Here is a 14704-nt window from a genome sequence, read left to right as displayed (position 1 = left end):
TATTTATATAGCCCTTCGTACATCAGCTGATATCTCAAAGTGCTGTACAGAAACCCAGCCTAAAACCCCAAACAGCAAGCAATGCATGTGAAAGAAGCACGGTGGCTAGGAAAAACTCCCTAGGAAAAACTCCCTAGAAAGGCCAAAAACCTAGGAAGAAACCTAGAGAGGAACCAGGCTATGAGGGGTGGCCAGTCCTCTTCTGGCTGTGCAGGGTGGATATTATAACAGAACATGGTCAAGATGTTAAAATGTTCATAAATGACCAGCATGGTCAAATAATAATAATCATAGTAGTTGTCGAGGGTGCAACAAGCACGTCCGGTGAACAGGTCAGGGTTCCATAGCCGCAGGCAGAACAGTTGAAACTGGAGCAGCAGCACGGCCAGGTGGACTGGGGACAGCAAGGAGTCATCATGCCAGGTAGTCCTGAGGCATGGTCCTAGGGCTCAGGTCCTCCGAGAGAAAGACAGAAAGAGAGAAAAGAGGTTTAAGAAGCCTTTTGGACCTAGACTTGGAGCTCCAGTACCACTTGCCGTGCAGTACCAGAGTAATTAGTCTATGACTAGGGTGGCTGGAGTCTTTGGCAATTTTTAGGGCCTTCCTCTCACACCGCCTTGTATAGAGGTCCTGGGTGGCAGGAAGCTTGGCCCCAGTGATGTACTGGGCCATACGCACTACCCTCTGTAGTGCCTTGCGGTCAGAGGCCGAGCAGTTGCCATACCAGGCGGTGATGCAAGCAGTCAGGATGCTTTCGATCGTGTAGCTGTATAACTTTTTGAGGATCTGAGGACCAATGCCAAATCTTTTCAGTCTCCTGAGGGGGAATAGGCATTGTCGTAACCTCTTCACGGCTGTCTTGGTGTGTTTGGATCATGATAGTTAGTTGGTGATGTGGACACCAAGGAACTTGAAGCTCTCAACCTGCTCCACTACAGCCCCGTCGATGAGAATGGGGGCGTGCTCGGCCCTCCTTTTCCTTAGTCCATGATCATCTCCTTTGTCTTGATCACGTTGAGGGAGAGGTTGTCATCCTGGTATACACTGCCAGGTTTCTTGACTGTAGATGGGGCTATAAAGCCATATAATCAAACCTCTCTCTACTTGAGGTCTAGCCAAATTTTTTGGACCAGGCATCACTTTTTGTAAATGGAGGGGAACTTGTTTTTAGTAATGCTTAGGCTGTCTAGCAGAGGACATATATATATCTCATCTGTCATGAATTTACCATACTGTTCACAGGAAACAAATTCAATAAATGGTAGTCGTCAGTCCAACAGACAAATTAGACTTCTGCTTAAATTTTGTGAATAGGAACAAGTTTTGTTACTCAACAGCCTGTTGAAACCAAATTGTTTCATTATTCAAAATGTACTGTACGAAGAAAACATTGCATGTATTATCCAGATAAGACTGAGTATCATTCACATAAAATAATAGACAGAATAATATGACATCTCTCATTTGCTTGTTTTGGCTACTAGCAATATGCAAACAGTGTGTGTGTGTGTGTGTGTGTGTGTGTGTGTGTGTGTGTGTGTGTGTGTGTGTGTGTGTGTGTGTGTGTGTGTGTGTGTGTGTGTGTGTGTGTGTGTGTGTGTGTGCGTGTGTGTGTGTGTGTGTTGAATTTGTGCCTGCTTGGATGAATAGGTTACATGGACATATGCAAAGACTGGCGGGCTGGTAGAGCTGAAAATGTAGAACTATTATGTACTACCGGTTATTAGGGAAACACTTATTGAAGAAATCATGATCCATAGATGTTGAGGTTTTCGGTGGATTTAAAATATTTTAAGTTGTCAAGTTATTTAGTAAGCAATAGTGCAGAAATTGACCCCAAAAAATTACCACAAAAAGCAGACATCATCAGTTTTTTTTACAACTAACTTTTTACATTGCATATCAGGAATATAATTTCCCTTGTGATGTAGCCTACCACGAGGCCCTTTTATTTAAGCTTTATTTAACTAGGAAAATCAGTTAAGAACAAAGTCTTATTTACAATGACGGCCTACTGTACCCCAGCCAAACCCTAACCCAGACAATGCTGGGCCAATTGTGCGACGCCCTATGGGACTCCCAATCACGGCTGATTGTGACACAACCTGGAATCAAACCAGGGTCTGTAGGGACGCCTCTAGCACTAAGATGCAGTGCCTTAGACCGCTGCGCCACTCAGGAGCCCACCATAGCTCTACCATAACCTATACTTATTTCAACATATTGTTCCTTTGTATACATACAGGAATATGGCTTTCAGTAATAACTCTTTCCTCAGAGAGTAGACTACAAGTGACCAGCTCAGCAAAAAATATTAAAACAGAATGGCATACAATGAACGGCATATACATACAGCATAGATTAAAATCTCTGTCTTTACAAAAGAACATTAACTTTGAATCTATTGTTTAAACAAATATATATCTGGAAATATATACACATGTTGTTAAAAAAATATCCCAACCATTTCAGTTGCAAAATAGTACATATCAATTGAAATAGTCCAAATAATAGATAAATAAAGGTTACGTAATTAAAAAAAATAAAAAATCTTTAGCTCTTCCAGGTGTGTAGAGATGATGATAGATTTGGTGTGAGAGTAACTTTGCATAGGGTACAGGAACTGCTCAATGTTACCATGCTCAGTCCCACTGCTGGTCTTGGTGTTTCCATGGAGATCCATACTGAATCAACAGTGGGGCAATATCTTCAGCAGGTAATGGAGACAGTCATAGAGTATCTCTGGAGTACTTTGAGTAGTTGTTGTGGAAGAGCAGGGGCCTCCTGACTGAGAAGAAGGAGTCTGTGCTGGAGACCCTGTTGTGGAGTTGGCTCTCGAGTGCCGTGCGAAGCTTCTCCACCCTATCAGTGTATTTTCTCTCAAGGATCATCACTTTACCCCTGTGGGAGCAGAGATAGGAAACATGAGTTAAATAGCCCTACAATATATAGCTCCCATAAGCTTAATTGAAAGACATCCTCATCAGTTCAATATGGTCCATTTGATGTGAATGACTCAGTGTGCTTTCAGTGTGCGATGTCTCTGATTTTAACCTCATTTTCCTTTCCCTTTATATCAGCTCTCACTACGCTTTAATGTGATGCAGCTTCTCATAGTATTTTTGGCAATCACGAGGCCCTCGTGACAATAGAAAGTGCACGAATTTCTTGAATTAATTAAATACAATGGCCCTGATCCAAATGAACAGGTGGGAGGTGCCCTTAAAAATGCCCACCTCCCCCCTCCCATTCGTAGCATGATGTGTTATGGATGGGAACTAACCAATGAGCATTGACTACAACTGATACGTGGTGGGAACATGGTGGGAGCAGGGAGTAGATCCTCTGTCTGTGGACATTTCACGTGTTCATTGGAGATGTTAAGCATGAAGTGTCCATGGCAGAGAAAGGCATTTTCACCCCAAATTCCTTCACTGTGAACATTGCTAGAGTACTCAAATAAGATCAATTTCATTACATCATATAAACTATTAAATAAAAATAACTGAATACAAATTGACATTGTGGTGCTATTACAATTGTAATAATGGTGGTATTGGTATTAGTAATTTGTATTGACTATTTGATTAGGTGGTAATAGTATAATACAAAATGTTTTTTTATCTTGTATTTTCATATATTTTGTCAAAAAGTCATCATAATATCTAAAAGACTTTGAAGTTTGACTTTTTAAATGCCCTTTTCCTACATTCTCACGCTTTCTATTTCATCTCCATGAGCAGGTCTCACGTGGCCCATTGGGTGATTATAGTGTCCCATCTGTCCAGATGGTGTGCCCGTGAAAGCCTTGTGAGAGCCTTGTTGACTGCGCTGTGGCTGGGCAGGAGGGAGGAGGGAGTAGAAGGGCCTTGGTCACTTGAGCTTTGTGTGACGGGGCACACTTCCTTTGTGTGTCCGCCCCAGTGTCATTAACACTGAAGTGTGGGAAACTCAGGACCATGGCAGCTCTCACGTTCCACTTGGGCAGGAAGGGATCTTGTGACTGGGACGCAGCCAGCGGCAGGCAAGACGGGCAGCTGTGTGTGTGTGTGTGTGTGTCTAAAGGTTGTGGTGCCTGCATTTCTATCAGTAGATGTGAAAGTTTGCTAAAATAGTAACAGTCCATATCTACATGTGGAGCTTTTCAAAACTCAATTCTGGATATATAAATGGGTTGAAGTGAAGACTTTCATGGCAGTAACTGCTACAACTGTGCAGTGTTTATAACTCACAGAAATCTACTACCTGACAAATATACAGACCACACCAAAGTCAAACTTAATTTTTTCATTTCACCTTTATTTAACCAGGAAGGCCAGTTGAGAACAAGTTCTCATTTACAACTGCGACCTGGCCAAGATAAAGCAAAGCAGTGCGACACAAACAACAACACAGAGTTACACATGGGATAAACAAACGTAGAGTCAATAACACAATAGAAAAAAAAGTCTGTATACAGTGTGTCCAAATGGCGTGAGGAGGTAAGGCAGTAAATAGTCCATAGTAGCGAAGTAATTACAATTTAGCAAATTAACACTGGAGTGATAGATAAATGTTGCCCCATAATTACATCATTACATCTTTACATGACATTACACCAAAGACCCAAGGATTTTGAATAGCTCATGGATATGAACAGATCCTCATTAATATGAACAAGTTAGGCTATTGGATACAACCTGTTCCATGAAGCTAGTGGACAACACAGTGCTGTTAGAATCACAGCCCTGCCCCAGATCTCTCAGTCTCACACCTACTGTATGTGTGCCCTGTGCCGAAACACTTTGTGCTCACTCTTTATTCTGTGATCATGGCAAAAGATGAGCACACTCCTTCCTCTGGGGTCACCACTTTCCCAGATCCATAACGACGCCATGTCAACCTCCCTCCCCCTCCCTTTCCCTGCCTGTCCCTCCCAGCCTCCCTCCCTCCCCTCCCTTTCCCTGCCTGTCCCTCCCAGCCTTCCTCTCCCTCCCCATCTATAACATTCAATTCAAGGGGCTTTATTAGCATGGGAGACATATGTTAACATTGCCAAAGCAAGTGAAGTAGATAATATACAAAAGTGAAATAAAAAATAAAAATGAACAGTAAACATTACACTCACAGAAGTTCCAAAAAAATAAAGACATTACAAGTGTCAGACAGTGTTGTAACGATGTGCAAATGGTTAAAGTACAAAAGGGAAAATAAATAAACATAAATATGGGTGGTATTTACAATGGTGTTTGTTCTTCACTGGTTGACCTCTTCTTGTGGCAACAGGTCACTTATCTTGCTGCTGTGATTGGCACACTGTGGTATTTCACCCAGTAGATATGGGAGTTTATCAATATCGGGTTTGTTTTCGAAGTCTTTGTGGATCTGTGTAATCTGAGGGAAATATGTGTCTCTAATATGGTCATACATTTGGCAGGAGGTTAGGAAGTGCAGCTCAGTTTCCACCTCATTTTGTAGCCAGTGTTGCACATAGCCTGTCTTCTCTTGAGAGCCAGGTCTGCCTGCAGCGGCCTTTCTCAATCGCAAGGCTATGCTCACAGTGGTCAGGTATTCTGCCACTGTGTACTCTCTGTTTAGGGCCAAATAGCATTGTAGTTTGCTCTGTTTTTTTGTTAATTCTTTCCAATGTGCCAAGTCATTATCTTTTTGTTTTCTCATGATTTGGTTGGGTTTAATTGTGTTGCTGTTCTGGGTGCTGTGGGGTCTGTTTGTGTTTGTGAACAGAGCCCCAGGACCAGCTTGCTTAAGGAACTCTTCTCCAGGTTCATCTCTCTGTAGCTGATGGCTTTGTTAGGGAAGGTTTGGGAATCACTTCCTTTTAGGTGCTTGTAGAATTTATCGGCTCTTTTCTGGATTTTGATATTTAGCGGGTATTGGCCTAATTCTGCTCTGCATGCATTATTTGGTGTTTTACATTGTACACAGAGGATATTTTTGCATAATTCTGCATGCAGAGTGTCATTTTGGTGTTTGTCCCATTTTGTGAATTCTTGGTTGGTAAGCGGACCCTAGACCTCACAATCATAAAGGGCAATGGGTTCTATAACTGATTCAAGCATTTTTAGCCAGATCCTAATTGGCATGTTAAAATTTCTGTTCCTTTTGATGGCATAGAATGTCCTTCTTGCCTTGTCTCTCAGATCGTTCACAGCTTTGTGGAAGTTACCTGTGGCGCTGATGTTTAGGCCAAGGTGTGTATAGTTTTTTGTGTGCTCTATCAACCTGCTCCCTGGAGGCACACTCTTTGTCCTCCCAGCAATAAACACTTCATTGAGCATGTGGCAGGCCGGGATCTCGCAATGCCCCTCCCAGCTCTCCCATTGGCTCCAGGCTGTGAGAAACTCCAACAAGCCCAAGACGCACACATTCATATTGAGATTTAGGAGTATAAATAGGAGGGAGAACCAGAGGGAAGACAGCACATATCCAATTGGCTCTTTACTGAGACTTCAGCTCAACAGAACTACTACTGCCACAGCCATGGCACCATCAATGATTAGACAGATTACCTACTCTAAGCAGCACCTCTCACTTACTAAGGTAAACAAATGCTTTGAATACATACATACAGTACATTTCAATCTTATTCTATTGCTGTTAATTATACATGGCAGATCAAGTTGACTAAACTGTTCCTTGTTTTCGCTTTGTGCAGGTAAGGAAGCCAGCTGTGGAGAAGATGCGCAGGGATCGCATCAACACCAGCATCGAGCAGCTCAAGTCCCTCCTGGGTCCCGAGTTCCTCCTGCAGCAGCCTGACTCCAAGCAGGAGAAGGCTGACATCTTGGAGATGACCGTCTATTTCCTGAGCCAACAGCAGCAGGCAGGAAGTTCCTCCACCGTGGCAGCCAATGGGGGCTACTCTCACTGTGTGCAGGAGGCTGTCAGCTTCTTGTCGCAGTGTGAGGTGAAGACACAGTCCCACAGCAGGCTGCTGAGCCACTTCCACAGCCTGCAGACATCCAGCCAACACAGCCAGGCTCCCAGGTCCCTCTCTCCGCTGGGCTCCCCAGTCCACCAGGCCACCACCAAGGGTGTGATGAGACCCATCTCCCATCCGCTCTGGAGGCCCTGGTATAGCAACACTTCAGACCTTTTCATGTCAGACAAACGGAATTAGACAGGCCAGTCTATATTTTGACAGGCATGGACAGTGGTGACGGAGGTCTACTTCTTCTGTGTTTGGCAAGAGATGCTATGTCATTAGTCTTCATCCAGATGAAGAAAGGGCATGTTTCGCCATTTCTAACCCATATTGAGTTGCTACTGTTTGTGTCTGTGACCACCTGTTTCTTAGAATTTGTCAAACTCTTTACAATGAATTGTCACTGAATGATAAAATGTATCAATTTGATGATGTAGCTATATTATTACACAAATGGATCCAATGGATCTACACTAAATGTAAATCATGTTATGATTATGTAAAATCAATGTCATTGATAATACAGTATTCAATGTTCAAAGAATATGTTATAAAGTTAATTGTAACTTTAAAGATACACCTTTCCTAAAGAGATTTTGTGTATTCCACAAAAGGTTTGGTAAAGAAAAAAGCTTTTCTGTGAAAAGTTTGTTTGCCTTTATTGGTTTAAATGACACGCCATTTGGAGTGACATGCCATCAAGTGTTTGAAAATAAATGAAAACCTTTAAGTTTCTCAAAAATGCATTTTTGGTTTTATCTTCTCTGTCGTACGGAGTCATATATCTACACAAAGTTCTCCACCCACATCCATTCTGATTACAACAGTAGTATGGCTAACTTTTTCATCCACACAGTTAAAAAGACCACTCTAGTTAGTATATAAAACATATTGGTTGATTGACTATATTCACAAACCTACATTTAGATTGTGAGGAGCAACTATCCTAAAGGTATAGAGATGTCAGTTCCTGATTGATAAACCAAAACCTTGAAACCTATTGTTGATTTGTGGTTGGACAAAACCTATGTACAGAACCAGTCAAAAGTTTGGACACACGTACTCATTCAAGGGTTTTTCTTATTGTTACTATTTTCTACATTGTAGAATAATAGCGAAGACATCAAAACTATTAAATAACACATATGGAATCATGTAGTAACCAGAAAAGTGTTAAATAACTCAAAATATATTTTATATTTGAGATTCTTCAATGTCGTAGCCACCCTTTGCCTTGATGACAGCTTTGCACACTCTTGGCATTCTCTCAACCAGCTTCATGAGGTAGTCACCTGGAATGCATTTCAATTAACAGTTGTGTTTTATTAAAAGTTAATTTGGGGAATTTCTTTCTTTCTTAATGTGTTTGAGCCAATCAGTTGTGTGGTGTTGTTGGTCAATTTCTTCAACAGATGATCAGGTCTATATAATTATCAAACTTATACATATTGGTAGCAGAAAGGAAATGCACACTCTTTGTTTAAGTATTAAAATTCTCCTTTAGTAATCCAATTGCACGGTGGCTAGGAAAAACTCCCTAGAAAGGCCAGAACCTAGGAAGAAACCTAAAGAGGAATCAGGCTATGAGGGGTGGCCAGTCCTCTTCTGGCTGTGCCGGGTGGAGATTATAACAGAACATGGTCAAGATGTTCAAATGTTCATAGATGACCAGCAGGGTCAAATAATAATCATCACAGTGGTTGTAGAGTGTGCAACAGGTCAGCACCTCAGGAGTAAATGTCAGTTGGCTTTTCATAGCCAATCCTTCAGAGTATCTCTACCGCTCCTGATGTCTCTAGAGAGTTGAAAACAGCAGGTCTGGGACAGGTAGCACGTCCGGTGAACAGGTCAGGGTTCCATAGCCGCAGGCAGAACAGCTGAAACTATTTAACTATAAACTATTTCAGCATAAATACTGGAGGCTGAGACAGGAGGGGTTGGGAGATACTGTGGCCCCGTCCGACGATACCCCTGGACAAGGCCAAACAGGCAGGATACCACTAGAGGGATTACTTCAACCACCAACTTACCATCCTGAGACAAGGCCGAGTATAGCCCACGAAGATCTCCCCCACGGTACAAACCCAAGGGGGGGCACCAACCCGGACAGGAAGATCAAGTCAGTGACTCAACCCACTCAAGTGACGCACCCCTCCTAGGGACAGCATGGAAGAGCACCAGTAAGCCAGTGACTCAGCCCCTGTAATAGGGTTTGAGGCAGAGAATCCCAGTGAAGAGAGGGGAACCGACCAGGCAGAGACAGCAAGGGAGGTTCGTTGCTCCAGTGCCTTTCCGTTCACCTTCACACTCCTGGGCCAGACTACACTCAATCATAGGACCTCCTGAAGAGATGAGTCTTCAATAAAGACTTAAAGGTCAAGACCGAGTCTGCTTCTCTCACATGGATAGGCATACCATTCCATAAAAATTGAGCTCTATAGGAGAAAGCCCTGCCTCCAGCTGTTTGCTTAGAAATTCTAGGAACAGTAAGGAGGTCTGCTTCTTGTGACTGTAGCGTACATGTAGGTATGTACGGCAGGACCAAATCGGAAAGATAGGTAGGAACAAGCCCATGTAATGCTTTGTAGGTTAGCAGTAAAACCTTGAAATCAGCCCTTGCCTTAACAGGAAGCCAGTGTAGAGAGGCTAGCACTGGGGTAATATGATCGAATTTCTTGGTTCTAATCAAGATTCTAGCAGCCGTGTTTAGTACTAACTGAAGTTTATTTAGTGCTTTATCCGGGTAGCCGGAAAGTAGAGCATTCCAGTAGTCTAACCAAGACGTGACAAAAGCATGGATGAGTTTTTGGACAAAGTTTCTGATTTTTGCAATGTTACTTATACGGAAAAAAGCTGTCTTTGAAACAGTCTTGATATGTTCGCAAAAGAGAGATCAGGGTCCAGAGTAACGACGAGGTCCTTCACAATTTTTTTTGAGACAACTGTACAACCATCAAGATTAATTGTCAGATTCAACAGAAGATCTCTTTGTTTCTTGGGACCTAGAACTAGCATCTCTATTTTATCCGAGGTTAAAAGTAGAAGATTTGCCGCCATCTACTTCCTTATGTCTGAAACACAGGCTTCCAGGGCGGGCAATTTTGGGGCTTCACCATGTTTTATCGAAATGTACAGCTGTGTGTCATCCGCATAGCAGTGAAAGTTAACATTATGTTTCCGAATGACATCACCAAGAGGTAAAATATATAGTGAAAACAATAGTGGTCCTTAAACGGAGCCTTGAGGAACACCAAAACAGTTGATTTGTCAGAGGACAAACCATCCACAGAGACAAACTGATATCTTTCCGACAGATAAGATCTAAACCAGGCCAGAACTTGTCTGTGTAGACCAATTTGGGTTTCCAATCTCTCCAAAAGAATGTGGTGAAAGATGGTATCAAAAGCAGCACTAAGGTCTAGGAGCATGAGGACAGATGCAGAGCCTCGGTCTGCCGCCATTAAAAGGTAATTTACCACCTTCACAAGTGCAGTCTCAGTGCTATGATGGGGTCTAAAACCAGACTGAAGAGTTTCGTATACATTGTTTGTCTTCAGGAAGGCAGTGAGTTGCTGCGCAACAGCTTTTTCAAAAATGTTTGAGAGGAATGGGAGATTTGATATAGGCTGATAGTTTTTATATTTTCTGGGTCAAGGTTTGACTTTTTCAAGGGAGGCTTTATTACTGCCACTTTTAGTGAGTTTGGTACATATCCCGTGGATAAAGAGCTGTTTATTATGTTCAACATAGGAGGGCCAAGCACAGGAAGCAGCTCTTTCAGTAGTATAGTTGGAATAGGGTCCATTATGTAGCTTGAAGGTTTAGAGGCCATGATTATTTTCATCAATGTGTCAACAGATATAGTACTAAAAAACTTGAGTGTCTCCCTTGATCCTAGGTCCTGGCAGAGTTGTGCAGACTCAGGACAACTGAGCTTTGGAGGAATACGCAGATTTAAAGAGGAGTCCCTAATTTGTTTTCTAATGATCATGATCTTCTCGGCAAATAAGTTCATGAATATATCACTGCTGAAGTGAAAGCCATCCTCTCTTGGGGAATGCTGCTTTTTAGTTAGCTTTGCAACAGTATCAAAAATACATTTTGGATTGTTCTTATTTTCTTCAATTAAGTTCGAAAAATGGGATGATCGAGCAGCAGTGAGGGCTCTTTGATACTGCACGGTACTGTCTTTCCAAGACAGTCGGAAGACTTCCAGTTTGGTGTAGCGCCATTTCCGTTCCAATTTTCTGGAAGCTTGCTTCAGAGCTCGGGTATTTTCTGTATACCAGGGAGCTAGTTTCTTATGACAAATGTTTTTTGTTTTTAGGGGTGCGACTGCATCTAGGGTATTACGCAAAGTTAAATTGAGTTCCTCAGTTAGGTGGTTAACTGATTTTTGTACTCTGACGTCCTTGGGTAGGTGGAGGGAGTCTGGAAGGGCATCTAGGAATCTTTGGGTTGTAAACAGTAGCTATAAAAAGTGCTTGAATAGATTGCATAGATTTCATGACTAGAAGCTCAAAAGACGAAAATGTCTTTTTTTTTGTACATTGAAATTTGCTATCGTAAATGTTAGAAACACCTCTGTCTTTGCGGGATGCGCGGGGGATATGGTCACTAGTGTAACCAGGAGGTGAGGCCTCATTTAATACAGTAAATTCATCAGGCTTAAGCCATGTTTCAGTCAGGCCAATCACATCAAGATTATGATCAGTGATTAGTTCATTGACTATAACTGCTTTGGAAGTGAGGGATCAACATTAAGTAGCCCTATTTTGAGATGTGAGATATCACAATCTCTTTCAATAATGACAGGAATGGAGGAGGTCTTTATTCCAGTGAGATTGCTAAAGCGAACACCGCCATGTTTAGTTTTGCCCGACCTAGATCGAGGCACAGACACGGTCTCAATAGGGATAGCTGAGCTGACTACACTGACTGTGCTAGTGGCAGACTCCACTAAGCTGGCAGGCTGGCTAACAGCTCTCATTGTGGAGTTAGAGCCCTGTCTATGTTCGTAGATAAGATGAGAGCACCCCTCCAGCTAGGATGGAGTTCGTCACTCCTCAGCAGGCCAGGCTTGGTCCTGTTTGTGGGTGAGTCCCAGAAAGAGGGACAAATATCTACAAAAACAGTTTTCAACCAGCGATTGAGTTGTGAGACTCTGCTGTAGAGCTCATCACTCCCCCTAACTGGGAGGGGGCCAGAGACAATTACTCAATGCCGACACATCTTTCTAGCTGATTTACACGCTGAAGTTATGTTGCGCTTGGTGACCTCTGACTGTTTCATCCTAACATCGTTGGAGCCGACTTGGATAACAATATCCCTATACTCTCTACACTCACCAGTTTTAGCTTTAGCAAACACCATCTTCAGATTAGCCTTAACGTCGGTAGCCCTGCCCCCTGGTAAATAGTGTATGATCGCTGGATGATTCGTTTTAAGTCTAATAGTGCAGGTAATGGAGTCGCCAATAACTAGGGTTTTCCATTTGTCAGAGCTAATGGTGGGAGGCTTCGGCGTCTCAGACCCCGTAACGGGAGGAGTAGAGACCAGAGAAGGCTCGGCCTCTGACTCCGACCCGTTGCTTAATAGGGAGAACCGGTTGAAAGTTTCTGTCGGCTGAATGAGCGACACTGGTTGAGTATTCCTACAGCATTTCCTTCCAGAAGCCATGAGAAAATTGTCAGGCTTTGGGGACTGTGCGAGGGGATTTATACGACTATCTGTACTTATTGGTGGCACAGACGCTGTTTCATCCTTTCCTACACGTAAATTGCCCTTGCCTAACAATTGCGTCTGAAGCTGGGCTTGCAGCACAGGTATCCTCGCCATAAGGCGATCGTTCTCCTGTATATTATGAGTACAGCGACTGCAATTAGAAGGCATAATGTTAATGTTACTACTTATCTTCGGCTGGTGAAGGTCCTGACGAACCACGTCCAGATAGTGTCCAGGGTGAATAAGTTGAATGAAAAAAGTTGAGCGAGGGATTTTTTTTTAATGTGAAACGGTAATTAAAAAGTAAAAACTGTAAAGTTGGCAGGTGGCAAAGGAAGGTTAGCAACAAACCGCACAGCAGCATGTAAGCAAGTCTACAAGTTGTGAACGGAAATGGCGTCAAGGAACACAAAGACACACACAAGTATAGGGTCATAACGAAGTGAACGAGTCTAAGCATCTTCTGACAGGTGGCTGTTTTCATCAGGCTTGCGGCAGCCTTGTGTTCTCAGAAAACCAGTCGTATTCTCAGAACCTCAGACAGCCACGGTGGGGCCCAGACAGGAGGAGTATGAGCGTAGGCAGTTTCCTGCCTTCTGATAGTGTCTGAAGGGCACAACACTCAAGACAGGGTTTAACACACACACAGAGGTCTCCTGAGAGGAGACCTTACAGTTTATCATAAAACTATTTATTAACCCTTTAAAAGGTATGAGGCCTTGGTTTAACCCCTTCAGTGACAAGGTAGGGGTGATATACAGAAGATAGCCCTATTTAGTAAAATACCAAGTCCATATTATGGCAAGAACAGCTCAAATAAGCAAAGAGAAACGACTGTCCACCATTACTTTAAGACATGAAGGTCAGTCATTCCGGGAAAAAAAAAAAATTGTTTCTTCAAGTGCAGTCAGAATAACCATCAAGTGCTGTGATGAAACTGGCTCTCATGAGGACTGCCACAGGAAAGGAAGACCCAGAATTACCTCTGTTGCAGAGGATAAGTTCATTAGCCTCAGAAATTGCAGCCCAAATAAATGCTTTGCAGAGTTCAAGTAACAGACACATCTCAACATCAACTGTTCAGAGGAGACTGTGTGAATCCGGTCTTCATGGTCAAAGTGCTAAAAAGAAACCACTACTAAAGGACACCAATAAGAAGAAGAGACTTGCTTGGGCCAAGAAATACGTATCCTTTTTATTGTGGCAAAAAGTTTGAAACACGTTTCTCAGGGTTAGTCCTGCAGATGGTCTGGCGGTGATTATGGAGCCCTCCCTCCCTCCAACCAGAGATCAAACACCGTGGCTAATGTGATGTGTAACAAGACACACTTCTATTGTCCTCTTATTGAGGCCGGTGAATGGACAGAGAGTGTGGGAAACAGGAGCTAGCACACTCCCAAAGGCACAGGGCTGATGGGAACCTGCCTTACTCCACCACAGGCCTGGCAGTCCAGAGTGTATGGCAGGAATTCAGACTGACTGTTGTCTATCTTTGGGTGGGTCACTGTTCACACACACTAAAAGACCCCAGACAAAGGCTAGCCAAAACCTTCCCTTCCCCACACTGTCAATGTGGTCAATGCACAGCTAGCCAAAAGGGAATTTCTAGCTAACAGTTAACAAATATTATTGTATAGATGTAGTTGACAAATTCCCCTTTATAAGTAGTTTTAACTCCATTGAAATGTTCAACATTCATCCAGGCCAAAGTGGAAGAAGAAGACAGGGCGCTCTTGTAGCTCTTTGTCAATGTGCAAGGCCCCATTAACTTGATTTTTTTCCAGATGGTCTGTGACATAGGGTTTCTGTTTGTCCTGCAACAAAGGATCAATTAACATTCCCAATGGGGCATTGGAGCGGCCTGGCTTTTGTAGCTCATCTACCCCAGTGCTAGGGACTGGTGGGAAACTAGGGAGAGTACTCTCCTCACAGCACCCACAGGCCAGGCCAGACATGTGTGACCTTTGCACTGCCTGAAACACAACCATTGCACTCTGCCAGTGACTGTGGCATTGTCCCCAGTCTCCCCACTCTGGTCCAGCAGCACAGGATTTT

General features: G+C 43.1%; 1 protein-coding gene across 1 annotated transcript; it reads left to right on the top strand.

Moving 5' to 3' along the window:
* The first annotated feature begins 6383 nt into the window (after positions 1–6383).
* LOC106572332 (transcription factor HES-5) lies at positions 6384–7669 on the top strand. Its single transcript, XM_014146366.2, has 2 exons — positions 6384–6540; positions 6656–7669. The coding sequence occupies exons 1-2, from the start codon at positions 6481–6483 to the stop codon at positions 7118–7120; spliced, it is 525 nt and encodes a 174-aa protein (XP_014001841.1). The 5' UTR covers positions 6384–6480; the 3' UTR covers positions 7121–7669.
* The last annotated feature ends 7035 nt before the right edge of the window (positions 7670–14704 follow it).

This window comes from Salmo salar, chromosome ssa15 (assembly GCF_905237065.1).
Source record: "Salmo salar chromosome ssa15, Ssal_v3.1, whole genome shotgun sequence".
In the NCBI taxonomy this organism is placed as follows: Eukaryota; Metazoa; Chordata; class Actinopteri; order Salmoniformes; family Salmonidae; genus Salmo; species Salmo salar.
The sequence above is the reverse complement of the archived record's forward strand: the minus strand, read 5'-3'. Positions and strand labels throughout refer to the sequence as shown.